We start from the raw sequence: 27,154 nt of genomic DNA on the forward strand, positions 1-27,154 counted from the left end.
ATGAAACTGCGTTCCAAAAAGCTTCTCCAGTAGTCGTGTCCAACCATTCCAACCTATGTGTCAAAATCGGATTTCAGAACCTGCTCGTGCATTCGCCTCTCCCGTCTCTGTGCACGGAGCTGCAGGAGGAGCCAGGCAGGGCCCTGCGGAGGGGCAGCTCCGGCCATTGCCCCGGGGCTCGAGCAGACAAATAAACCTCCTGCCACGCAACCTGCGAGCGCTGAAGAACATTTGCTGTTAACTCCTTTGTAATCTGCACCGTATTTCCTGTTAACTCCTTTGTAATCTGCGCCATAGCTCAGTATTCCCCCTGTACGGACCCGGTGGTGAAAGCTCTGCCAGAGGGACACAGAAGCCAGGAAAACATGTTCAGGGTCAAGTGCCTGGCCTTAGAAAAGCCACAGCTTTCCTTGGAACAGCTTTTTCCTCAGGTTTCTAGCGGAAATGCTGAATAAGCACAACAGCCTGAAGGGATGGAAGCCCAATTTGCCTAAATTAAGCAGAGGGCAGAGCCAGGGATTTGGTTTTGGTGCTAATGAACTCCAGGATGTAAAGCTGAGAGCAAAAAAAAAACAGGATTGCAAAATGTATGCTTTAGAGTTAAAGAGTAGTAACCCTGTCTGGAAAGCTTCACAGGAAACATATATATGTATGTATGTATGCGTATATGTATGCATGTATATGTTTTTCACAATAGCAGTCAATGAGGACTGACAAAGGAGCTCATGAGCATCCAGGTAATTTGAGGGAGAAAATGTAATTTTTTGAGAGGTAAAGACATATCCCCAAAAGGGTGGTTTTCCCAAACTTTGGTGGAAGAGGCGGCCGGCGAGAGCCGGGGAAAGCAGCAGTCTTGTGCCCTCCAGTGACGGGAGCCGCCGCCGCAGCCGCCGCCGCGCTGGGCCGTGTCCGTGTCCGTGTCGGGGAGCCCAGGCGGATCCCGCGCAGTATTCCAGGAGGCCACGGGAATGCCGGAGAGGCGGCCGCGCCGCCGGCCCGCGCGCTGCCTGCCCAGGCGCTCCCGCTCACACGTGAGGCGCGTTCGCCATGAGCGCCGCACCGCCAGGCCCCGCCAGACCGCTTGTGGCTCGCAGCACAAACTCCAGTGGCCAAGGATGGAGCCTCCATGGCTGTGCGAGCGGGAAGCGCTGAGGAGAGGCGCCGGGAGAGGCCGGTGCCGCTGGGGCCCTGGAGCGCCGCGTTGCCGCTCCGCACTGCGAGCCGGGGTCCTGCTGGACGCCCCTCTGGGTCATGATGCCGGCAGGGAAACCCTCTCTCTGGCGAAGGGAAGGGATCACGCGGAGAACAGCTGAGATTTAAGCGGATCCTGCTTTAACTCGAGCACTTGCCATTTCGGAGTGTCACTCAGAGGAGCTGCCAGGTGGGGATCGGCTGCCTTCTAAGTGTTATTTCCTGAGCCTGGAACATCTGCCCTATGAGGAGAGGCTGAGGGAGCTGGGCCTGTTCAGCCTGGAGAAGAGAAGGCTGAGAGGGGACCTGAGCAGTGTCTAGAAGTACCTCAAGGGAGGCAGTGAGGAGGATGGGGCCGGCCTCTTTTCACTGGTGGCCACCGACAGGACTAGAGGAAACGGCCACAAACTGAAACACCAAAAGCTCCACAGGAACTTAAGGAAAAATGTGTTGACAGTGAAGGTGCCAGAGCCTGGAACAGGCTGCCCAGAGAGGTTGTGGAGTCTCCTTCTCTGGAGATCTTCCAACCCGCTTGGACGCAGCCCTGTGCCACGTGCTCTAGGTGACCCTGTGTGTGCAGGGTGTTGGATTAGATGATCTCAAGAGGTGCCTTCCAGCCTTAACGGTTCTATGATTCTATGACTTCTTTCATGTGTTACTGTTTTAAGGGCAAAGCTTAGAAAGGGACCATAGCTTACAGAGACATAACCCGTCTCCTCTTCCACAAAAAGAGCCATTTGGAATAAACCCCAGGATGTGTTGAGCAGGTTGTCCTGATGCTGCCAGACTTGCCCCCGGTGGCCCTCGTGGCCGAGAGAATTGTTAAACCAGACTCCTAATTTCGGGATCCTGAATTGCAGAGGTGCCTCTGCACGCGCTGCTGTCGCACTGCGCTGGGAGGGCAGAGGGCATGGAAGCGGGTGCCTTTACATGCACCTGCAACAAAAAGAATCCAAAAACTTCCATGGCACCAATGAATACATTCTGTGGAGGAATTACATTGCAGTGGCATTTCCTGAGTCAAAATGTTAATTTGAGTATTTGCTTTAAATTAGCAATGATTGAGCTGCCGTACAGTTTTCTCATTTAATTTCCCAAACTATGCAATTCTGTTTAAACGGATGCTACGGAAAAGCATAAAACTATGAATAAAAAATGTACCAGACATGATAGGGCCAGTAATTCCTGATTAGAAATCACTGCTGCAATTATTACTGTTGTAGATCAAATTTACAGCTGTCTGAAGGTGTTACATTTAGAGACTTTCATTGTGAAAGCATTAGCAAACCTTGAGTACATGCTGGGGGTTTTGCTTCCTTTTGACCTTATTTACAATCAACATGTTGAAATAGCTTCTCTTTTTATTTTTCTTGTTTGCTTCTTATTTATGTTTTTAGACCTGCAGACTCTAAAAAGGAAATATATTCATTACAGGGGAGGACCATGCATAATACAGAGTTCATGCTATTTATCAAAGCCTGAAAAATAATTACGGAATTTGTGCATGAAGGAATTGAATTTACATATGTCAGTAGGATGATATTGTTGTTTATCCACCAGGAAAAAACTGTTTGCCTTAGGCAAAAGAAATGTAGCATTTGGCAAGACTCGCTTATCAAAAGCTTATGCTAACCTTGCCCGATTTTTTTCTGTGGATTTACCTGCCAACGATGCTTTTCTCTGAGAGAAAACAAAATAAAAATAAAACGAGAGCCTGTGGTAAAATATGTCTTCTTTTCAGTGGTTTTGAGGTATTCTGTCTTATTTTGACCTTCCAAATAATTACAGAGATGTTTTCAGAGAGGTATGCGCTAGCGAATGCAAAACTTTGCCAGTCTGGGGCTATGCACTGCTTCGAAACCACTTGAATATGGAGCAGTTATTTCTGGTATAATGGCCACCTTGTAGGGAAATTGTTTGGGCTTTGGCTACATGAAAAAAATAAATGCATGTGAAACTTAGCTTAGTTTTCAATTGAGGTTGTGCTATGGAGATTTTAACTACAGCTTTGCATTGTGTGTCTTCACAAATGTGGCTATGGAAAGCTGTCATTTTAAAGTCAGTCATTTTGACTCAGTTGTGATGGTTTGTCAGGGTTTCAGAAACTGAGGGTATTTCCGATAGAGTTAATTTACAGATTATAGGGCAGATGGCTCCAGACCTTCCTGCTTCCTCCACAGATCCTCCAAGCAGACTTGAACAGTGAAGAAAACAACTCAGCATTGGTCGAACAATCTCAGCCTCAGATGTGTGTTGTAGATATATTTTTCCACTGTAAATTATTCAGGAGGAGCAATCAGAGAGGAAAAAAAGGGCTGTGTATCTGAATGAAGCCTCACCTCCTGCAAAGCCTCACCTGAATAATTTCCATCTGAGTTTGCAAACTATGTGAACTATAGTTGCAATAGCCACAGCCCCACCTATATCCCCAAAAGCATGAAAATAAAACACCCAAAGCTTTTCCTTCATCTGTTTTTGCTAGGAAGGAACCTTAAAAGTTCATTGGAAATATTTACATTTCTTTGAGACAACATATATATACACAATCTTGTAGTTGCACAACAGCTAAACTAAAATGAATGCAAAATGGTCTAACGTATTTTATGACTTGGATAACCTCAGGCTGTTTATCTGAAAAATATATGCAATTTTATGCAACAGCAATTTGGAATGCTATAAAAATAATTACTTTTAAATTCTATACTGCACATATGCAGATGGTTAACAAACTCTGGCTCACTAAGCAGATGAAAATGATACAGGGAAATCCATGCTCTAGAGATAGTGCCATTCCATTATAAATGTACAAACTATGCAGAAACATTGCATCTATATTGTTTTCCAGAACTTGATGTATTTTAATGCCAGATGTCCGCTTCCTTGCATCTCTTGTTAGAGCCTAACAATTACTGCACTTTGAGTTTGTCCAGACTAAAGCAAGCAACATGTATTTCCAATGCACTAGCTAAATGCTGCTCTAGTGCAGCCAGAGGAGGTTTCAGTAAGTCACAGCTGCTTGGGCTATCCACCAGCGCTCTCCTGCTCATTCAGCATGACTAAATAACACATATATATATATATAGCATGTAGATGAACTTCCAGAGAACATTAGGATGTGCTGAGTCCATAGTGCTGCTCGGTCTTCTAGACTCCTCATTCCTCTCCTCTCCGGGGGATCATTGCAGGGGATCCCCTTCCTTGGGCAGCATCACATAGCTCAGGCATTTACAGCTATCCCAACAGTGACATTTTTAGTGAAATCAAGATTTAAGAAGTCATCTGTTCAGTTCAGACTATATGCCAAGCAGTAACCTTCTTGGTTTCCTCTTTCGGGGTCAGCTTTTCCTCAAATTTGTAAAACACAAGCAAACTCTGCAGTACACAGGATTTTTTATCACGAATTCCATCTCTTTCAGTTCTCATCCTTTATTACTGAGTTACTTCATTAGTAATTTCTGAGAACAGCCCGTAATGGTAGTAACCATCACTGATATTATAGGAGAGTCATCAACACTCTGCATGTTAATAACATTTTAAGAGTTTTGGTAGTTTGCAGGCACTCCTGTTAAGCGTCAAATGCTGTTGCCACTGTTTTGCCCACAGTATTCCATAATTGAAGGAAATCTTTCTTTAAATAAGTATGGACTGCAATTGTAGGAGTCCTCTAAACTGCAAATATATTTTCCGCATAAGTATACATTAGAAAAGAAATCTAAAATATGATTTAACAAGCATGTGACAATAAATTACGGAAACACATTTTGATATGTGAGAAAAATTGGTTTCCATGAAAATACTCATCTCCTCCTAGTCACAGCTGTGACTTTTGAATATGTATTAAGCACTGCAAAGATAGCTAAGCTAGGAATTTGGCAGTAATAGAATATTCATAAATATACATGAAATGTGAAAAAAAACACTTTACCGAATTGAACGTGAGCATTGGAAACGGTAAACATAGATACTTTGAGATAAAACTTGTGATTCATTGTCAGCACATGAAGCCTTGGCATTTAACTTATAAATGTTATAGCAGCATTAGATTTTCTTATGTATACTACATTTCTTATAACCAAACAGTGTGCTAACAATTGAACAGCTGTAAAAGGAGCAGGAAAACCCTCTACCAAGGTAAGTCTGGTTTAAGACCTGCTCTCCAACAGAAACTACTCTTTTAACATTCAAAGCGGGCCTTGGATTTCTCTATTAATTCTCTTTACCTCAGCAAACCAGATGGCAAATATTTCACTGAAAGCCAGTGAAAACAGTGGCTACCTCTGCCCACCCTAATATTTTTCTTGCCAGAAAAGGGGAAAATATATAAGTTGGGGTCTTCGTTTACACACTGCCAGCTACATTTTTAGTTTTCCCAATTTTGCATTCTGATACTTGCTTGAACCAAACTACAGGTAAATTTGATTTATTCGGATTTGTAGCAGGGAATGGACTGCATTTATTGGCCCCACATCTCATGTGGCATCTGCCAGCAGCGAGCAACTGTGTCTCCAACCACTGTGGGTTACTTGCTCAGAAGCGTTTCAAGAAAGTGACTTCTCTTGTGAGCAGGGGGTTAAAACACAGCCCCAAAACCCTTATATCTGGGATCTCAGCTTGAGGGGGCATTCTGGGGGGCAGCACTTCAGGGTTCATAGTTAATGCATAATTGCAGTATCAGGGGGATTACTTTTTTGGTGGTGTTTGCATCACGATCGCAGGCCGGTGAACCGAGCAGTGCGCGTCGCCCTCAGGTGCTTTGGTTTCTTCTGCTGTCTGTTAGCTGGGAAAAGTCAAGGAAGCGGAAGGATGGAGCGTATGGAAATTGTTTTCATATTTCTTCCTGTGAAATCTCCTGGATGTTAATATTATCGTATTAAAATGAATCATATTGATTACCAGCTGATAAAATGAGGAGTGAGGTAATAAATCATGCTTTCTAGCAGTCTTTGGAGGAGGGGTGGGTGTGTTTTAAAGAGCACGTGAAATTCTTATGACAAAGCTTAAATGATTCAAGAATTTATGGTATTCTCCCAGCCACTTCCTGGGCTGCTTCCTGGCTGCTCCAAGGGAATGGAAACAAGGTCCAAAGTGTCCTACGTGCCCTGTTCCTGCCGCGTTGCAGTGGGACGTGGTTCCCAGCAGCCTTTTCCTCCTTGCAGGGTCTCCCCAGCTCACCTCCAGGCTCCTGGCCAGAGCCCTTGCACAGTTTTGGGTTCTCCTCTCACTTGGCCACTTTTTCTCACACCCAGAGAGCCCACGACACATGGCGGCACCTACCCCCTTGTAGGAACTTAAGGAGAAATTTCTTTACAATGAGGGTGCCAGAGCCCTGGAACAGGCTGCCCAGAGAGGTTGTGGAGTCTCCTTCTCTGGAGATCTTCAAACCCGCTTGGACGCAGCCCTGTGCCACGTGCTCTAGGTGACCCTGCGTGTGCAGGGGGCTGGACTGGATGACCTGGAGAGGTCCCTTCCAACCTCAACCATTCCATGATTCTATGATCCTTGTGCAGGCACCACTTGGCCAGGCTGGGCTCCCTCTCCTCCCTCTCTGTAGCCACTCTCAGCACTTGTATTTTCAGCACAGCAAAGCACAAAGACGCCGATCCATTAGGAACCCCCACGACAGGAGGAATGCACATTCTCATATTCATCTTCCTAGAACAGGCCCAATTAACAGAGCAGTCATTTCCTTCTCGTTGGATGAATTTCTCCCAAGTTTGAATAAGCTGCACGTTTTATCTTGAGGGTTGTTTATGACAGTGAAGAGTAACAAGGTACCTGCTGCAGAGCCTGTGGAAACTCTCCTGGAGCCAAAAAAGCCCACGCTTCACCAGTTTGTTGAATCCTCTTGCTCCACTAAGTCCTATTCCATTTAATTCACCTTCTGTGGGGATTTTTAGTCAGCACACTGCACAATACAAGGTCACTTTCCAACAGTTTAAGGCTTGTAATCATCTTTATAAAAACAAACGTGTAACCTTATCAAAGAGTAAAATCTGGCTTGTTTGACACGACCTATTTTCCTCAAACAAAACTGACTGACAAAGATTCAGCTACAAAACTCTCTTTTGCTTATAATGGAGTTATCAGGCCTTTTAAAAAGCCCGATCCGTGGCTTGCCTCCTGCATCCAGGGTAAGCTCCTCCATTTGGAACAGGGAGAGGAGCTCGTCGGGAAAACCCCGCTGGCAGAATGACAGTGTCCCCAGGTGAGGGGCTGCGGGAGCTGGAAGTCCCTCAGGATTCGGGGCCTTCCGCAGCCACCTGGTGAAGGGGGAAAGGGAAGGGCAGCTCCAGAGCTGCACTAGAGATGGGAAGGATGGCCTGTTACAAAAATAAAACACATGCAAGCCCCTGTGGTGCTGCTTTAGGAAGCAAAATTTGTTAAGCTGATGATATGAAAGACATTAAACAGCTTGGCTTTAATATTTCCCCATCTAAATTCCTTTTTTAATTTTTTTTTCTCTTGGTTTAAACCATTAACATGCACATTCTGGTTTTGATCTGAAGTGCAGCTGTTTTATTACCACTATTATTTACCCATAGCTTTCAGCCTGCTGCCCAGTGTCACACCGGCCAAGTTTGGGGTTTTCAGATGCTCTCAGCGCTTGGAGCCCACTGGTGTCAGTGTTGGGATTCCATCACATCTTCCCTCTTAAAATTCAGAATATATGAAGTGAGTAGGTGCCATTTAGGTAGATGAAATAGTGAGTCTGTGTGAGGAAGAAAGGCTGGAATAGAGCTGCAGAGAATGAAAGGCTGCAGTCACGAGACAGCCAGCACCACGGGGAGCTGGAGAGATCTCCTGAGTAAGATGCAGCCAAGACGATACGACCAGAAGGGCTATGAATGCAAGAACAGGCAAAGTCACTTTCTGTAGAATCACTGCAACATTCAGAGCTGGAGAATTAGCTGTTAAAAGATGGCAGAATCCAAGTCGAACTGCTTTGAATTACAGTTTTTTGCACATGTCTACGCCTTGCACACCTCTTTAAAGCCTTGTCTTCCTGCAGGACAGGGTATGATTTTTTACATGTATTAAAAATGTGCACTCAAATCCTAAAATAGGCAAAGTGAGTTATAACTTTAATATATTTTAGCTGGTAATGCTGAATTCCTCTCCAGGTTCTCCTTCAACTAACTCATGTTAAAACTTACAAGTAATTTGTGGGTCATGTCTTTGAAAAATACAGTGTCTTTGAAAGATCTTCTTTCTTTGAATTCTTTAAGAATTATTTTTATATTTAAGAGAAATTGTAGTTCTACTTACTTGTAACTCATGCTATGAATCAGATCTTTGTCTTTTCATGGGCAGGAATGTGCATGTAACAATAACCTTTTTAGATGAGGGCTTAGAAACATTCTGTGTCTGAGAACAAAACAGAGGTCGTTCGCTGCCAGCTCTCCCATCTGTGCTCACGTTGCTTCTCACTGGCTAAATAACATTTTAAAAAGGTAATGATGGCTAAGTATTATAACAGGATGTCGTAGCTGTTAGAGGTTGTCTAAAGCGACTTCAGCACGAACACCTGGCAGCAGGACATCCCAACACGTATTGCTTGAAGACAGAAGCCTAACAGGGTTATAATAGAGTTTTGCTGAAAAGTGAAATACGGAGGTATCGATGCAATCCTAAAATCAACCAGCAGCACAAGAGGTATGTTTTGCTATAGATATCAGCAGGTGTATTTTCAGTATGCTAATTAATTACTTGGTAAATGCATACGTTAGTGTGTGCATTGTATATTAGGGGTAGATGGAGGGATGTGGGTGCAGCTGTAGAGCATCACCTGGTGCTGACTCAGCCCCTGCAGCCCCTGTGTGTGCAGGCAGGTGAACGTGGTGGGGAGGAGATCCCTGCCCCAGCCCCAAGTGGCTGTGCAGAACAGGCAAGATGTTTTGCTCATTATTATTATTATTTTTATTCCTCTCTTGAAGTCACATGTTCAAGCTATGCTTGTTTTGATTAGGAATTTTTAGATCTCTTTTGGATCTTGCCTTAAAAGCTTGATAAAACTCTAGCTATGAAACTGTTAACGTTGTCTAACCAGGAAAACATGTATATTTTATAGCACAGGACTCCATAGGATTATAGCTATAAATGGCAAAGATTGGCAGGCGTCACTGTCTAAGGTGCAGAACTGGGGCACAGGAGCATAACAGCATTTCGCAGGCAAAGAAAGTGGGGAACTGGGCCAGTGAACTGAGTGTCTGAAGGTGCAGGGCAGTTTGCAACAGACCCAAGGTGTTGGGCTCATTTTTCTCTTTTTATCTCCCTCATTACTGCATATTCTCAAGTGTTACTCCAGGTGTTTCTCCTTTAGTGGGCCTTCAAGTATCAGGGGTATTGCTGTTTTCTTCCTTGCTGTTGATCATATTGAGGGAGCTTCAGTGCCCGTTTCGGGGCTGGTGTGTTGCCCTCGCAAGGGCTAAGCCCATCCTTGCACTTCCAGGAATATCGAGCACAGGGATTTTCCATCTCCTTCCGCTAGTTGTGTTCCATAAAATGGCGTGATACCTTTACCAAAGCCTTTGCGGAGCAGGAATGCTCCCGCACTCTCTCATAGCGAGACAAACAGCCTGTCTTGCCACTCTTCTTCTTTCTCTCCCCCATGCGTATGTTGAAAGCTCTGTGCTGTTACCCGGTGACGTTTTAAATCAATTTATAGCTATGCAGCATTTTAGAAACCCACGCACAAGTCTAAGCACAGCATCGTGGTATTTTGGTAGCTGAAGGTTTCAGTTATATGGCACAGCAATAAGAAATCAAGAACTAGCTGCAGCTGCGTGTTTAATAAGTCATGATGGTTGGCTCCAACTGGCTATGAACATTTAAGGGGCCACACGTAAAAGATCCTTTGGGGCTGGAAGCTGTGTAGCGTGCTCGCTCCTCAGAGTGCCTTTTGGCTGCCCAACAAACAGCACTGAGTGTCCACTGGTGCAATATTAGCGAAAATCAAACTGCCGCTGGAGGATAAAGCTCCCCTCTTGCAGTGCACCAGGCCACAACCTCCTGCTGCTCTGCCCTGCTCGGCTTGAGCTGCTGGTTCCTGTGGGACACGGCCGGCTTGGACATCTCTGCCCGTGCCGGGGAGGAGATGGATGAGGGAAACCTGCAGAAACACCCCCAGGTCCTGCCTGCAGGCTCCAGACACTTTGCAATCTCTGCACACTTAACTGATATAAATAACCTGCAAAAGTTGTATATGCTGATTGTTAAGAGCCATATTTCCTGTATCTTCTACTTCCCCTACATTCATCATACTTTTTCCAGTGAATTTCACTGGGTTTATTTCTGTCCGGTGTTTAGAAGTTGCTGGTGTTGGAAGTATAAAGAGCATGATGGAGGTTTCAAACTCTTCTCTATGGTTATCACTTCTTATATTTTAATGCAGACTTTACTAGTGTAAATGGTGTAATGGAAAAACCAGGTTATTTTTCTTTGTTCTTTCAATGAGGAAGCTTTTCCCTTGCCTATGCCCCTGGACTGGCTTTGTTCTATCACCCATGTTCCCCCCGTGCCAGGATAGGCTGGGTCTCAGCGTAGTCTGTTCTCTTGACGTTCTTCCTTCATACCCTTCTCTCCAAGGTCGTCAGAGGAGCCAACGTCTGTCATTTGCTCTGCACAGAGGCAACAGCCTCTACATCCAGACCATGCTCTCCCTCCTTGTATGCAGCTGAACATCGGTGCTCCACAGCTGCACTTCTCGTTTTGGGCAGGATTTCTTTGCTTGTTAAACGGGCCATGGGTCAGAGCCGAACTTTTGTCTGAGTGTTTTCAGCGGTTACTATGTGTGAAGGAGATGTAGTACAATTTTTTTTTTTCCTTTTTTTTTTTTTTTTTTTTGTCAGAAAGTGTCCTGAGCAATCCTAGGCTTATACATCCCTTATACCTAGGCTTATATGCTGTATATGTCCCAGTAAGACACACGGTTGAGCGCTGCCCCTTCTAGAGGTTACTTAAACATACACTCTCACAACCCATTTCAAAAAGAGAAAAAAGCACTTAAAAAGCTCCAGCCATGTGCTTTCAGCCTGCTGTGAAGAGAGCTGGAAATGCATGTGTTTCTACTTAAATGGGTGCTGAAATCTCAGCTGGACCCAAGCCATAATTCTGCAGTTTCCTACTTAGTTTTGGTAGGCTTTACCCATTGGGAAGGGGAGGGATGTTTTTCAAAACAGGAAAATGAAATTGTACCCCTTCCCCCCATGCACACAATTGGCAGGAGAAAAAAGGAAAAAGAGAAAGCTTGAAAATGCTCCTCACTGCAGTTGAAACTGGCCGCACTTGGTCTGCTTGGCCTCGGTTCACTCCTGGGAGACCCGAGGCATCCTACCCCCACGCAGACGCTCAGCTCTGCCTTATCTGCCTTATCCGATGGGATGCGCGTTGGGACGTCTGTCATAAATTGACTGCTACCTTCTGGCTTACACCTTCTCTTCTACCTGTAGATGAACTGTATTTCTGTAAAGCTTTGGGTGAAATCCTGACAGCCGTGAAGACAGTTAACGTTTTGCTGTTGACTCCAGCTGCCAGGATGGCATCTCGTGTGTCAGAAAGCGACTGTGTGACCTGCAGCATGAGCAGCCGTCAAAGCAGCTGTGCCGGAGCAGCTTGGGATCAAGGGAAGGCGTTTCGCAGTGGAAAGAAGATATTCCTGCCCTGGCACGCCTGCATTTTAGTGTAGATGTACAGGGAGAAAGCGGCTCTGTCGGCCTTTCTCCTGCCGCTGCTCACACCTGGGACACTGCGGTAACCGTGGGGTGGGTGCAGGCTCTGCTACAGGGAGACCCTTTTGGTCTGCACAGAACTGCAATCCTAAACGCTGATATTTAGGGGAATGGGGGAAAAATCCCCAAAATCCCATTGGGAGTAAATGCAGGCTGACCTCTAACGTATTTGTTACATGAGGCACCTTCTGATTTTGCAGTCCCTAGAACACCACCTTCCCTTCCGCACCCACTTTAAGGTGCTTTTTCTGCGGATATTTTTACAGCTGTATCTCTGGAGAGATGTTGCTTTCTTGAAGATTCCTGTGTACAAGACAATGTTCTTCACATTTGTGATCAGACTATTATTAGGAAGTAGTAAAGCTTTAACAAGCACTGCACATTCTTGATCTTGCTGGAGCGCACGAGCATGCAGGTCATCTGTGGGGTGCACTGCAGAGCGTGTCTGCTCTTACCTTGCCTTTGAGGCTGTAAGCAGAAGATTTTCTTCCTTTAGCAGGTGAGTTTTCCATAGCAACTCAGCAATAAGCACTGTGATTTTGCAATTTTACATTAATTTGCCTTTCATATTAATCCTTGACATCTCAAATTTGGCACTATGTGGAAAAGATACACTGATAGAGAGTGAATTGGTTCTACTGTTGCACTGACTGCATTTGAGGAAATAGACTCCTGCCTTTGAGAGGCCAGAAGAGGAACATTCGGGGAAGTAATTTGAACTGATATTGTTGGGAGGGGAATATTGCTTGACATATCTGTTATGACAGCTGAAGATATGCTGAGGCAAGAAATAGAAAAGGAAAAGACAGTTGTTAGGCCAACAACAAGATGAAACCATACCACTTGTGACAGCTGTTGGCAGCGTGATATCACGGTGCTCATGCATTCCATTGATCTTCTGGAGTATTAGGAACTCCGAGATCATGTTCGTTGGGTGCTTCTAGACATCTTGTTGGAGGTAATGCTCCCTGACAGCAGCCAACGGTAATTGGCAACGTGGATTCTTCAGATGCAGACAAACATACAAAACTTCAGCATTTTCTTGCTGACCCTTTCAGAGAGTGTTTGGTCATTCTGGAACCACGTGCCGACTCTTAAGACTTCTTGCTTTTAGACTTCCTTGCTTCTTAGACCTTCAAAACCAAAAATATATGAAGATACATAAGCAAAAATAAGCTTAGTTGAGTCCTGCCCCTTCCAGACATACTCCTGGCTATTTTTCTGCTATCTAGGCTCTCAAGTACTTTTGCTCAGATTCCGCTGATACCTTTCCAGCTTGTAACAATCAGGAAGCTGAAACAAGCCCAGTAGCCTCTGGTCAGGTCTTGTTAAAGTTGGAAATGCCTTTCTGGCAGCATTCTTTGTATCTTTTGCAGTTTGGGGTCTCTGTAGATGCACTTACTTTCCTGTTTCAGAGATACTGTACCTCTCCTCCATCAGAGGGGATAAGAAAAACTTCCTCTGAGTAGAGCAGATTTCTGAACTTCCACAGTGCTCTGATTTTTTTTTCTCATATGCTACGACTTGCATTGAGTTCAAAACTCAGCTTCCTGTCTTTGCTGCCTGTATTTAATCCACAGAGCAGATCTCTTTTGCATTCTAATTTTTTATTCTTTCATATCTTTTTCAGCTGATATGAATCACCATAGTTCAGTAGGAGATAATGAAGTTCTGCTGATTTGCACCAGTATTTTTGAAATATTGCCTCCAATGCACTTTCTAGGTGTGTCAAAACTGTGCTCATGAAACCAATTTTGTATTTTCACTGTGTCATTTTAACCCTTACGTCTAGAAACACACATACACTTACTCTCCAGCTCAGTGTGTCTGTTAGTATTACCACAAGGAAAGTCTGATGGAAAGCTGAGCTTTGCTGTCTGTTTTAAGAGCAAAAGACTCTTCTGGATCAAGGTTGGACTGAGGACCATTTTCCAAGGAAAGCTTCCTCATAGTTGTAGATGCTGCAAAACAAGTACTTTGAGGCTGCCGACCAAAGCTGATCTCTCTGGGCAAGACACAGTCTGGGGAAAGAGCTTGTCTTAGAATGTCATGTGAATGGCAAAGCCATTGCTCTTCGGAAGACTGCTCAGCTGCAATATCCATCCTCCCCGGAGCATGACAAATTGGAGTAGACTAAGGGGAAATTCAGGACCAAGCAGAGTTGCCTTTAAGGGTAGGCTGAAGTAGGGAGAATTTCACTAATGGCATCTAGAAATGGTAAAGCTATAATAACAGTGGTTGTCATAGATACTTCTACCTTACTTAAAAGCTGTGGCAGAGTACATTTGGTTTATTAGTGAACCGAAGGACCTGACTCCCACATGCAAAATCAAGCCAAAATGGGAATAAAATGGAGGTGAGCGGGTTCATTTGCCTGCAGTGAGAAGTATCTTAAGAAAAAAAAAATACTTCGCATTAAAAATAAATTGAGAGGTGGGGAAGAAAAACATTTAAGGTAGTAGAAGGATACCTTAAAGCATGACAGAGATCTGAAAAATGCCTAGAAATATTAAGGGAAAAAACCTTATGTACTTATTTGGTGTTCGTCGCTTTGGCTTTTATTTCTATTTCGTGTTTTCTTTGTTCCATTTTGTTGCATTTATTTGCTGTCTGAAATGCTGGGCTAACAGCCCTGGAAACTGAAGAGCTTTTCCTGCTGCAAAAGCAGGAATGCCTAAGTCAGCTGGTGCATCCCTGTCCCCCTCTACCTCTACAGTCCCACTCTGCCTCCTCATAGGGAGAGAATAGTTGGGAATTTATTTGATATATCCCTCCTGCTCCAGCGGATAACAAACCAGTTGGCAGAACTGAGGAGAGAAAGGGGAATGTGGCTGGTTCGAGGTGTGTTGCGCCATGATATCACTCTCTAATCTGAGACCAGATCATTTTTTCTATACATGAGCCATGAGTTGCTAAAAGGCTTTCCATTATTTCAGGCAAGGGCCTAATTAAAACCAGAAGTGTAGAGGGCTCTGTATCCCATTACATGCTTCCCAAATTGTTGAATTCCTGGCTTTTTTCTTTCATTTTTTTTGTCGCTCTGATTGTGTCTTCAGTTCCTTTCCCCACGTGCACTGCCTTAAAGTGTTCCGTGTGGCGGCGGTTGCTCCATACGTCCCGCTCTCCCGATCTCCTTGGCAACGTGGTGCCGTGGACGCGCCAGGCCGCGGGTCGCGGCCAAGCGGCTCCCACACACCTTGAGTCTCTGATGGTAACGTCGATGATAACGATGATAACGATGATGATAACGATGATAACATTGATGATAACGCTGGTAATGCTGTCTGCTGCTTTCTGCCACGGAGTGGCTCGTTCCTATCGTGCAGCGCGGTCCAACCTCTCTGAGCAAAAAGATTCATGATTCCTGTGTCAGAGCAGGCCTCAGAGCAGAGCCTCGATTACACAGAAAAAAATGCCCTTTATTCTGAGTAGGACGATTAAGAATAAAATATCCTCTGTATTATCCACTGCATAAATAAGGGTGAAGAGTGAGAAACAAGTTTAAGGCCTTCAGCAGTATGCAAGGAAGCAAACACAGAATTTTCATGTTTCCAGTGCGATTGATGGAGCACTGGATTGATGGATTGACTAAGCACCTCCAATATCTTGTGTCTCGGTTGTTCTCAAAAGTGGCACAAAGGTGTCTCTTTTTTGAAAGGTGCCAATCTTTGGGTTTTGCTCTTTTACTTATTTGTTGTTAGAAGCTATTTCTTGCCTTAGCCGATAGTGCTAGTACTCCAACACTTGGAGTAACATGTGCTGACTTGACTGTAACTCAGATAAAAGAAGCATCATTCTGAAGGGCTTGGAAGCAACGAGAAGAATGAAGAGAACATCCTTTTGTATGATTAATTAATCGTTCTTTTGATATCCCTCATGTTAAGGCTGCAAGATGTTTCTTGTGGCTGTTGAACCTGCCTCATGAATGTTACGTCTTCACGTGCTCCCGGCTGGTCTCCTCCGCTCTGCACAACCTTGTTCTGGCTGGTGGCTTTGTGCTCCTGACAAAGCCTCTGCTAAGGCACCACCTCCTCATCCCGTTGCTGGGAGAAGGAAAATGTGAAGGACAGTGAAATATAGTCTCATCTTCTCTGACTGAGCTGCAAGTGCCACAGCCTGGTCTTAACTCTGTTGAGAGACTGAACTTTTCTCCTGCTTGACTTCCTTAGTGCTGGTGCTGCTGCTTTGACGGATGCACACAGCCAGAGGAGCATTTTTCATTGCTGCGGGAACTCTCTAAAATGTATTTATTACTTAAATAATCCACGTAAAATCCAAATCCACGTGTGAAAGATTCACATGAGTTCAAGTGTGAATTCACTGTGAATTCATTCTGCAAATAGGAGGAAGCCTTTGCTTCCTCCCAAATGGCTCAGGCAAAATGGCTTTTATAAAATATGGGTCTTTTTCCTAATATTTGTATCAGATTCCACTCATTATAATTTTGTTTTTGACTTTGCTACCTCATTCTGGAAGCACCTCATTGAACCCTTGCTAGCAGTATTTCATGTGGATATTAGCATTAAATCCTGAGAATTTTCTGTGTGCCCTCCGTCATTAAATAATCTCTCTCTGATTTACCAGAATGAGGATTATAATAGAGACATTAAAAAGGCATGTGTCTATAATTGGTTTTTAATGTCATTGCTATTTATGGGTAATTTTAGTTTCAAAGTAACCTGGAAAGTGATTTCAAAATATAAAACTGTTGAAGATAAAGCTGTGCCAAGGGAAATTCATCACACAGGATATTTCTTAATTGAAGTACTGTTAAGGATCCCAGAATGAAGCAGATTTCCATGTGTAATATATGACTTACACAAGCCAAACTCGGCATTGCATTAGTTATTGTAAACTCAGTCAAAACCTCAAATGTCTATTCAAATGCATAGAAAGTGCCCCAAGTAGGTATGAATGTATATGTTTGTGTTATGCATGCATATACCATTTGTGTCTTTTCTATATATATGTGTGTGTGTGTGTGTGTGTGTATATATAAATAGTGTGTATACAATTCTGAAACTTCATTTTCCAGCAGATGAGTTTACATTAATTCCTAAAACCCAGAGCAACAACAAAATTACTTTGCAGTGTTAGGGGGAAAAACATTACAATAAAAATGAGGCATACTTTTAATTATCTGTAGTCATTTGGATGAAATCTGTAATGAGCTTGATAAATGCTGATGCTGTAGGCATCAATTTTTCAAATGGCAGTAGATGCGAAAATGTCTGGAAAGGCATTGTTAGCTTCGACGACACAATATTTCTGAGGTCTTGGTTAGCAGGAATAATTAAAATGACTTATGTAAGATAAGTGTCATATCTCTGTCAGCAACTAAATGTTAAATGTTGTTATAAGCTAATTACTTCCTTGAATTGTAAAGAAAATTATAGTTTTGTATTTTAACTGCTAAAAGATGGTGTCTGGTGTCTACTCCTCATCTCACCCACGCTTTCTGGCAGTGCATTTTAAGCAACTTCAGTGCAATGGGATTTGCTCGAAGTGGGTGAGAAGAAAGCGTGGACCCCAGGGCCTGCAGAGGCAGTTCAAGAAAGCAAAACTTGAGTTTCTGACATTAAATCTGTTTCCTAAACAAGTGGAAACTCAGCGCACTGATGCTGTGAGGTTTCCCCCCGGGGTTCTGTGTGCAGACCAAGGGGGATCGCTACGTGTCTTCCCTGGCCTTGGTCCCTTCCTCTTCTGGTTCAGGGTCCTGCTTTCCCTGGCCGTCCTTCCTTTCCTTCCTGGAGAATGCGAGCAGGGAGCTGGCCAAGGGGCTAAGGAGGAGAAAGGGGATAAAGAGGCAAGTTTCACCCCCATCCCTTCCACACATCCCTTCACCCTGCGAACTCCCTTGTCCCTCACCCCGGAGAAGGACAGTATTTGGGTGAAATGTAGCCTCTTGTGTAGCCTTGTGCTCTGTTTTTGTATTATTTCCCTAGCATCCACCATTGGTTGCTTTTGGACACAGTCTATAGGACTAGGTGGACCTCTGCTCTGGCTCTGTGTGGCCAATCCTATGGCTTTCCTATCTACTTGGTGTTAAACGGGCATGGGAATCGGGGGATTTGTAGGCTCGAGACATAAACCTGTGTTCTATGCAGAGCTTTCCCTCCACACCTCTGCGCTCCTCATCCCACCCGACATCTCCACTTAAATTAAATGTACAAATGCAAATGTACATGCAGGTACATGTGCAAAAGCAAGGAACGGTCACAGGGAGAAAGTAACTTTCAATAAGTGTCTAAAAATGCCGGGTTCGCAATGATTTTTCATTCATATTAGAATCTACCTTTCTAAAAACCTTATGCTTGCATGTAGCCTTTTGTAACCCCACAGTACTAGTTATATTTTGTTAGTTATTTTTTAATAATTTCTGATTTTTTCATTGGACTGGCTTAACTTTTTGTGTTTATAAATTTTCTGTGTTACACTGGTTTTCCTGGACACTTTGAATGGAGGTTTGTGCTGCTCTGGAAATGTTCAGATGAAACTATAGTCAGACAATTTGCCCAATGACATCTGTTCAGCAGCATAGTTTTACTTGGCTACAAATGACATATTTAATTGAATGAAACATTTCAAATAGGCTCTGACAGCTTTCCAGCCCAGTATCTCCAAGCTTGCTATTTAATGAAAATATGCCATCCTAGAAGTGTCACAGGGAATATAAAGAATTTGTTTTGTGAAAGACAGCACTATGATGTTAGGAAAGAATGCATTAAAATATTATGTCTGCCGCCTGCGATACGTGCCTCTCAGCTTCTGAAACATCTCAGTGCTTTCTAGTGAATCTTTTAAGGCATGATTTTACGGATTTTACATGTGTTGCATGCATATTTAGTTCTGATCTGCATTCTGCGTGCAAGATAAGTTTGTTAAACAAAGCCCGTAAATTATCTTGTGCAAGTTTTAGTGGAAGTTTTATAAAGGGAAGTATGCATTTCATAAGAAACCACAGTATTGTCAGCTGAGGAACAGATCCATGCAAGGGGAGCCAGAAGTTTGGGAGCTGTGTTAGTCTTTAGTCTAGCCAAAGCCAATTCCGAGCACTCGGGTTGTATAAATTTGTCTGGGTTCAGCCTGCAGAGTAGCAGTGCTCTTTACTTTTGATCTTTGCCATGGATACTTCGGAGATGTAATAGTCGAGTGGTGGTTTCCAGCATAATGTTTAATTTTTGGCACGTGGATTCAGAGCTTTACAGCCCCTGCCATTATTCTAAGTTAAAACTACTTAATGTGGCTAACACAGAAAAATAATTTTGAAGTACTCAGACTGCCTGTGTTGCCCAAATGGACCAGATTGTGGTTTCCATCAAATATCGAGTAGCCAATAACCCCTGCGATGCCTCTTTAGCTGACACGACAGATTTGGAGGTGTCTGCTTTTCTTGGCATACTGCCGGGCTCAACTGATAACATCATTTCTGCTGTTGGACAGTGCTAACTTCTATGCTGCTCTACTAGGAAGCTCTAAGGGGTAGTATAAAATACTCCCAGGGAGGGATTCTCATGGGTAATTCTGAGATATGCTGAAAATTGATAATCCTGTTCTCAACTCCGGAGTAGCTGAGCTGGTGCCGTTGACACGAGCTCGCCGGTGGGAATCCGCTCCCGCCTCCGCTTCCTGCTCGTGTGAGACGAGTGGGTCCGGGCCAGATGGGAGACGGGAGCGCGGCCGTCCCTGCTCCTGCTGGAGGAGCTCACTGTAACCGAGATTTCTTTTGAAGACACTGGAGATTTTTGTACAGGAGTTTTCCAGACAGGAATTAGGTACATCCAGGTGAAACATTTCTTCAGTTCAAATGCCTATTGGCAATCAAACAGTTCGATTAAACCCTTTTAGAAATTCATTCAGGGACTCCTTTTTCATATAAAAATCTTCTTTCCTAGGGTTTCCAACTCTTTCTAGCTGTGCTACTTATGCTTTTATAGATTCAAATAAGTTTTTTTTAAAAGTTCACACTGAGCAATAGCTCATGCTCCATCATGAAGACTTCGGTGTCTTCAAACATTTCCTGCTGTCCCAATCATGTAAAGTGGACACATCTCCAGGCATTACCCTGGATTAACCTAACCTTATCATGTACCTAACCTACCATTATCATGTACTTAACAAATTAATTGCTTTTTTTAGCTGATAGTAGCCTTTTCAGGGTGCAGAAACAACCTGATTATAATTCATTAGGCATTCTCCAATTGTGTATAAGACGGAGAGAAGTGTCTTCCTCTCATTCCTTCACATGTGCCTTACGGGTTTCCTTGCTTCTTCTCTCAATGGCCATCTGAGTGCAAGCGAAGTAACACTATGCCATGAAAGCTACACTGAAGATTTTGGCCAAGCCTACGCCATTTCAGATAGGGAACTTCTTGTTCCCCATCTGTTTTCTTAGGAAACGTGTGGTGTATCTTCTTCGAAGGAAGAATGTGTTTGCACGGCAATGCTGGTTAACAAGTAGTCTCTTCATTAATGTTTTGGTATTAGAAGGAAAAACAAATGCTAGAGTTTTGGCAAGTAACCACCCTTGCTCCCCACCCAAGGGTAGGGAGGTGGCTTTTTCCCTGTTCAGAATCATTTGCACACGCTGTTACTTGGGATTTTCTATATTCAGATACCTCACACAGTCGTAGTTTGCATTTATGCACATTCACTCTGCTTGTGCCAGGCAGAATCCCCGGGCCGTGGCGGGGAGGCCGGGCTCCCGTAGCCACAGGGTTTGTGAGTTCCCACGTCCAAACGATTGGGGAGGATGCTGCAAGGTAGCGAATGATGAACTCAAATTGTCCATGTGAAATAGGCCGCAGGCTACTTTCATCTCCTTAATATTGATGCTTGGGATGCTTGGCTGATTTCCCAGCTATTATAGTTGTATTTTGCTCCCCTCTTTTTCTCCAAACTGTGGCGCTAATTAAGCTCTGCAAATTCCAGTCTTGCAGGTTTTCCAGTTATGGCGCTGCCGTCCCTCCGTGGCACACGCTGGAGTGTAGCAGCTAGGATATTTATGAAGTGGAGACATTCAACGGGAACATGTCCAAAAGCATTTCAAATCACTTAAGATAATTAAACAAGGGGAAAGGATGTGGCGCGTTTGAAGGAGATGGGGTGGTTTGGTGAGGGAGATGATGTCAGGCGCCTGTGCATGGAAAACTCATTACCCGTGCTTCTCTCATTCCTTACATTGTAATGAGAAACTGGAAAATGCCACCGGCCGGGTAGCTTTTCCGGGTGATCCTGGCACCGAACCCAGCCCCGCGGAGGCAGCAAGCTTAATAGACTTGTTTATTTCTCTGAATACATTTTTTGCAGAAATACAGCAATTGAAGAACTAGCAACTAATTCCAGCATAAAGGTCAAGATGACCTGAGTGGAGATGCTGGAGAATTAATGGGTTGTGGTGGTGTCAGTAGGCAGAGATTTCAGTGACATTTCTTATGACTTTCCTGTTTGCCATCCCGTTCCACTCTCTTCCCTCACTCCTAGGCAAGGTTTAAAATGGGTTGCAAAAGGGCTTTTAATAAGAATTTGTTTAACAGAGAGAGACAGCACTCGGGCAGGAAGAAAACAGACACTTGATCATTCAGGAGGAGAAACAAATAGGAATAAAGGTCAGTTGTCTGCCTGAACTTCAGGGCACGCATGGAAGAGAAAGGAAGCCCCCTAGGCAGGCCTTGCTCTACCCATTTCTTAGTGAAATTAACACTCTAATAGAGTATGTAGAGCAGTTGATAGTCACTGTGTCATAAGATTTAATATTCTTCTTAAAGCAGCAGCTCTTGGAGTAATGTCACTACAGGAAAATTTCAGTCAAAACTAAAAGGTTAGCCAAAAAGAACAGATAAAGAGCACGAACCCCAGAGGTGTAAAAGCAAATGTTTCTCTCCATAGTTCAGTAGATGGTTTGCAGCACCTTCTCTCTATCATTAAAAGCTACTCTGAAATACTATAACCAAAGCGTGCATCGCTGTGATGTTGGACCCTAGAACAGAGATGTGCATATGTGACCGCGTTTGAAACTAGAATTAAAGTGAACGCTGGGGGCTGCATCTCCGAACTTTAGGATGAGGATTTGGGGTTGAAGAAGCCAGACCTGAGCGCACATCTCAGCGCTGCCAGTCCTTCAGCGCCGATGCAGAGCACCCAGCGTCCCTGGGCACGTCAGATGTCAAAAGCAAAATGCCACATGTCTGTAAAGCTTCATCTCAGAGTCGGCGCTGCTTTCTCCTTACCCCAGGCTTCAAAGAAAACGTAGAGCTTTTTCCAGAGATGGCTCAGAGTGTTTCCATTTCGGGACACGGGCTCTGGCTAGCTGTGCAGTTCCCGCTTGGCTTCACCGTGTGTCAGAGCCCTCCCGGCTGACGCTCCGTGGCGGCGGCGCCGGGGCTGCCTCCAGTGGGTGCATCAGGGCTCGGGGCCCTGCACGGGAGCAGCCCAGGCCCTAGGCCACTCGCGGGCAGCTGGACGGTGCCCTCAGAGCATTGAGAGACTGGGTTTCTCCATCCTCGCCGAGGCAGAGGCCAGGCTGTTGCTGCATGCTCCTTGGGCGCTGTATCGCGGTGGGACACGCTGCAGCGCGGACCCCGTGCAGACATCATCGTGTCCAGCTGTAAGGCAACACGTTTGGATGCCCATGGCTGTGCGTGACTCCATCACACGAGGCAGATCCCACTGCGTGTATTTCCTTTTGGCTCCACAAAAAACAGCCGTTTTCCTTATCCCTCTATTGCAAGGTGGGCAGCCAAAACCAGCTTCACCCTCACAGAGCAAGAAGCAGCCCCATGGGCTCTGGTGCTCCCAGGAAGAGATGTGCCCTCCGCAGCCTTCACCGAGTGACTGCTCCCACGTCCTGCTGCGATAACGGCCCTGCTTTTCCCGAGTAGCACCAGCATGAACCGGGATCTTGTCATTTTTACGGCCTGATATGCTGTACTTGGCAATGGTCGGTGAAGGGAGAATTTGATAATAATCTGCACCCATTTGAATGATCCATGTACCAAGGGGAAAAAGTAAGTGTTTCAGCTAGTAAAAGAAGTGCAACTAGGAGAAATTAAAGAAAGGCTGAGTTTCGGGAAATGCGTCGTGACAGCAACATCTGTTAGAATGCAAAGTAATCTCCCTTGGAAAGTGGTGGACTCAGCGCCGCCTTTGATGTTTGAAAGTAGACGAGACGAAAACTAATTTGATCTCCAGCACACTTGGCTTTCAGGGAGGCAGCCTGCATGATCCACTGGATTTTTCCCATCTCCAGCTCCTGTGACTCCATCTTTCTGACACTCCCTGGGTGATGAAGTATCATTATAACCTTTTGAAATAATATATTGGCACTTGGAGAACGCAGAGTGATTTTCTCATTTGTAAGTAAGAGGCAGTGTGTTAAATTACCATTCCTGGTATTAAGTGGATTGAGTAAAGAGCCTGATGTATTAAAGCAGGATATTTCCCTCCTCCTGAGCAAACCACCCAAGACTCCACAGCATGGAGAGGCCGGGAAGGGTTGGAAGTTTAAACACTGCTCATCGTGTTCCCTGGGGCTTGGGCGAGTGGAGGCAGTTTGACAGGAAAGCCCGGGGCTGATTTATGGCAGAGGAGGAAGCCTGTGCTCTACCTGTCAGAGATCAGTGCCGGTAAAACTTGTATCCGGGGCCTTAGAAGCTTCTCCCTGTTATTCCACTCTTGGAAACACAGACTGATCTATGATACTGGCCAACGTAGTGTCTAAATACCTAAGTTAGTTGAACTCAAGAATCCCACTTTTGCGTCTTGAAAGAATTAAATAGAAAATTGTGGTATTCCTTTAACTGATTTTTTAAACTCTTATCCAGCAGTTGGTGCAGTTCCTGGGGGCATTTGTTTCCACTGCTTCAAGCAGTGCAAAAAGAGGATAATGGTCTGACACTGCTGAGCTCTAGCTGACAACTCCAGACGTGGTGATGAATTGCAGTATGATATATTAATGTTATTTTGATCCCTGCTCTTTAAAAATTACATTGATCCAATTAGGTTAAGTAGCTTGCCATCTAAATTAATTTACTTTCATCTATTAATCTCCTTTACTGTGAGTCAGAAACAGAAATGTAAATCAATTTAATATGTTACACATCTTTTTGAGGGAGGAAATTAAATTACCTAACAGATACATATGGTGAATTTGTTGTTCAAAATGTTAAACATTATTACCGTAATTTGGAGCTGAAGAGCATCCCTCTTAGTGGTGGAATCTGAGTGCTTGCTGCACTTACTTTGGTAACCTTTCAAGCAATGTCTTTACATGACTTGCCGTCCCCAGGCACTAGTGCTACATGCTTATTCTGCTACATAGCTTTTAAGATATTAGACATTTTGAAAGTGGGATAACAGCTTCTTTTCCTGCCAGAAATTGTTTGTTGAGTCCCTGGTGGCCTGTCTCGTATAGGTCCCCAACCCCTACAATGCAGAGAAAACCTTTCTTCTGGCTTGCTCCCAAACTAGCACTAGCACCCAGTGGCACAAAAGCAGACAGAAGCCATTGCAAGAACGTCTTAGTTATTAAAGCTCAATAGCGTTAATATATATTCCTGAAAAACCTTCTCGTGACCTAGAAGCCCTTCAGCTGTATGTGAAGTTTCCATGATTCCAAACCAGCTCTGGCTGCCACATGAAGGCATTTTTGCTTCATTTAGTGGTCCAAGAGTGGCACTCCATCATCTTGGCAGTCTTGCCAGCCCCCGCTTTGCCTCACTAGGATTCTTTCATTTAACTGGTATTTCCATCACACTAGAGAGCAACCCTTCGTCCTGGAGAGAGGAACTGATGATAGCAACACCAGGGCTTTGTTTCGCTGCTGTATTTCCTATTTAGTATCTAGAAATATCCTTGAAAATACACAAAAGAAAGTGAAGCCTCAATGGCAGGGACCGAGAACCAGCAGCTGGAAACTGGGCATTGACAAATTCAAGCTGGATAAGTGCAGTGGGCGTAGTTGGCTGGTAAAAACTCAGCAAGATTGCGGTAGTTTCTTCATCATGGGAAATCAAGACAAGAACTGTATAAACTAAGAAAACACAGTCTCATTCCATCACAGTTATTGTACTAGAAGCAGAGATTAATCAAGGCAAATGACCTATGTGACATGGGATATCAAATTGCTGGTCACAGCGCTCCCTTCTGGTGTTAAAATCCATGAATCTATGGAATATTTTCTAGACTTGTGCCCGAGGGTAGAGCCAAGAGAAGCAGAAAGGTCACCTTTATCATCACTGCTGTCAAACACTCGGCAAATAGCAGAGCACAAACCAAATTTATTGCTCAATCGCTTTGCCCTTATGCTACATCTGTTACCCTCTCCCTTCGCCTGTCTTTTGTCCCATTAAATAAGAATTGCTCTGGTATCCGAAGTGAAATCCCATCTCCAGATAAGTGCACAGCAAATTTCTACCAACTTTAGCAGCAATGGGATCCTGCCTTCTGCCTTTACAAAGCCAAGGAACCCCTGCTAAGCACTGAACTTAGCCGCGCTGCTCTATAAATAATGGTTATAGCTAAGGCAGCAGCTGCTCTTTCTGAGCATGGGAATGGCAGGCTGGGAATGTGGACAGAGCGTGATGGATCTCAGGGCGGCTTTCCAGGGGTGAGATGAACACAGGTGTCAAGTGCTGCCCAAGATACCCTCAGGTGCTCAGGGCATCGCTATAGAGCGGGCTGGTGAAATATCTAGGGCATTACATTGACAGCAGATGCCTGTGGGGTTGTTTTGGTTTGGTTGATTTAGGCAACCAAACCCTGCTCTCAATTTGGTGGATGGCCAAGATCCAGAACCAGTTGTACAACTCACCAAACATCACTGTGTTTTGATATCTGGTATCTGTTAATAAGCTAATAGTTCCTACAGTCTGAAAAATGGCAAATGAGAGTCTATGCTGGAATATCCATGGTGTTGGGTTGTCTGTCTTTATCATTTTATTTATTAATTTATTGCCTTGTTTCACTAACCTTGTTTCTCTTCTACCTTAAAATACGGGCTTTCAGAGACAGGTTCTCTCTCCAATAAGTGACATTAGGATTTGATTTCTTCAAACAGTGCTTTTCCATTTCACTAAGGTGTTTGTCAAAATCAAGCATGTTTGTGCTGAGGGCTGTCACTGAACTCCCATGTTAAGAGTCAGTGTAGGGATTTATTCTTCCTTCTGACCTTGTTAGAAATGCCCTTTAGAGAAGTAACTGAGAAAGAAATGCATAACAGGGCTTCAACAGGGCTGAGCAGGGGCTGCTTTCCCCATTCCATGAGTTTACTACGTGGGGAAACTTCAGGTAATTACCACACATAAACCTTCCCCGGATGTTTCCGGAAACCTGGAATAGCAAGTCAAAATTCTTGGTGTCGTTGCCAAGCCGGGAGGGGAAGTGTGGAGTGAATGGGAAGAAAATATCTCCCTGGTTTTGCTCCCTGTTTTCCCTTGAATGTCAGTGGAAGGGGCTTCTTTACACTCACTTGAGGTAAACGCGTCTTTGGGTGGTCACTTGCTGATGAGTCCAGCATTTTATAGAGCAAAATGAGTAACACAGGGAAAGCATTTCCCTTTTCCAAAACCATCATTCCTTACTGATGTCTAGGCTTCAGATTTAATATGAAACGTGTTGAAAATTACCTGGAAGCTTCAGTGCTGAGATGTGCTGACATTCAGCGCTCATTTGGAAGAGAAAACTGTCTGAAAGCGTGTAGTCTTTTTATAATTAACACAGGTAGAGCTTGTGTGCTAGCACTTCAGTATTTGAAGTTGTATTTGTCATTATGTCACGCTCAGTTCTGGCGGTCACCGCCTCGTTAACGCCAAACTGCCATTGTCACCTCGCATGGGAGCACCAAGGGACAAAGCAAAGGAACTAACACTCCTGTGGTGCTGTGTTTGCCTTCTAGGGGCCTGTTAGCCAGCACCTTCACAGAAACGCACTACCTGGGGGACGGCACCGACGTGGTCGTCGCGCGCAATCGCACGGTAAGGCCTGTGGCGCTGGCGCCGCCTCGTCCAACCGGGCCCGGGGCCGCGGGACGGACGGCTCCCGCGTGGCCTCTGCTGCCTTTGGGGCCTTCCTGGCTGCTGCGATCCCATGCAGGAATTTTTAGGGAGAGACTTTAAAGGGAAGCTGCGGTGCTTTTAACAAGGTGACTGATAAAAAGTGTAGGATTTATTCAGCTTCTCAGAAACATGCCCGTTAAATTTTCATAAGACGTTGCAAGCAGCCGTTGGTGAGCAGTTAAG

At 44.5% G+C, this 27,154-nt stretch overlaps 1 protein-coding gene across 1 annotated transcript in view; it reads left to right on the top strand.

Moving 5' to 3' along the window:
- Positions 1–27,154, top strand: part of ADAM12 (ADAM metallopeptidase domain 12) — a 164,039-nt gene that overhangs the window by 64,550 nt on the left and 72,335 nt on the right. The window contains exon 5 of the mRNA XM_088520011.1: positions 26,812–26,890. Coding sequence (XP_088376137.1) covers positions 26,812–26,890 — 79 coding nt within the window. The remainder of the gene's footprint in view (positions 1–26,811; positions 26,891–27,154) is intronic.

The sequence above is a fragment of the Tinamus guttatus genome, unplaced genomic scaffold (genome assembly GCF_059628265.1).
Source record: "Tinamus guttatus ecotype Peru unplaced genomic scaffold, ASM5962826v1 Tinamus_guttatus_pri_ptg000079l, whole genome shotgun sequence".
In the NCBI taxonomy this organism is placed as follows: domain Eukaryota; kingdom Metazoa; phylum Chordata; class Aves; order Tinamiformes; family Tinamidae; genus Tinamus; species Tinamus guttatus.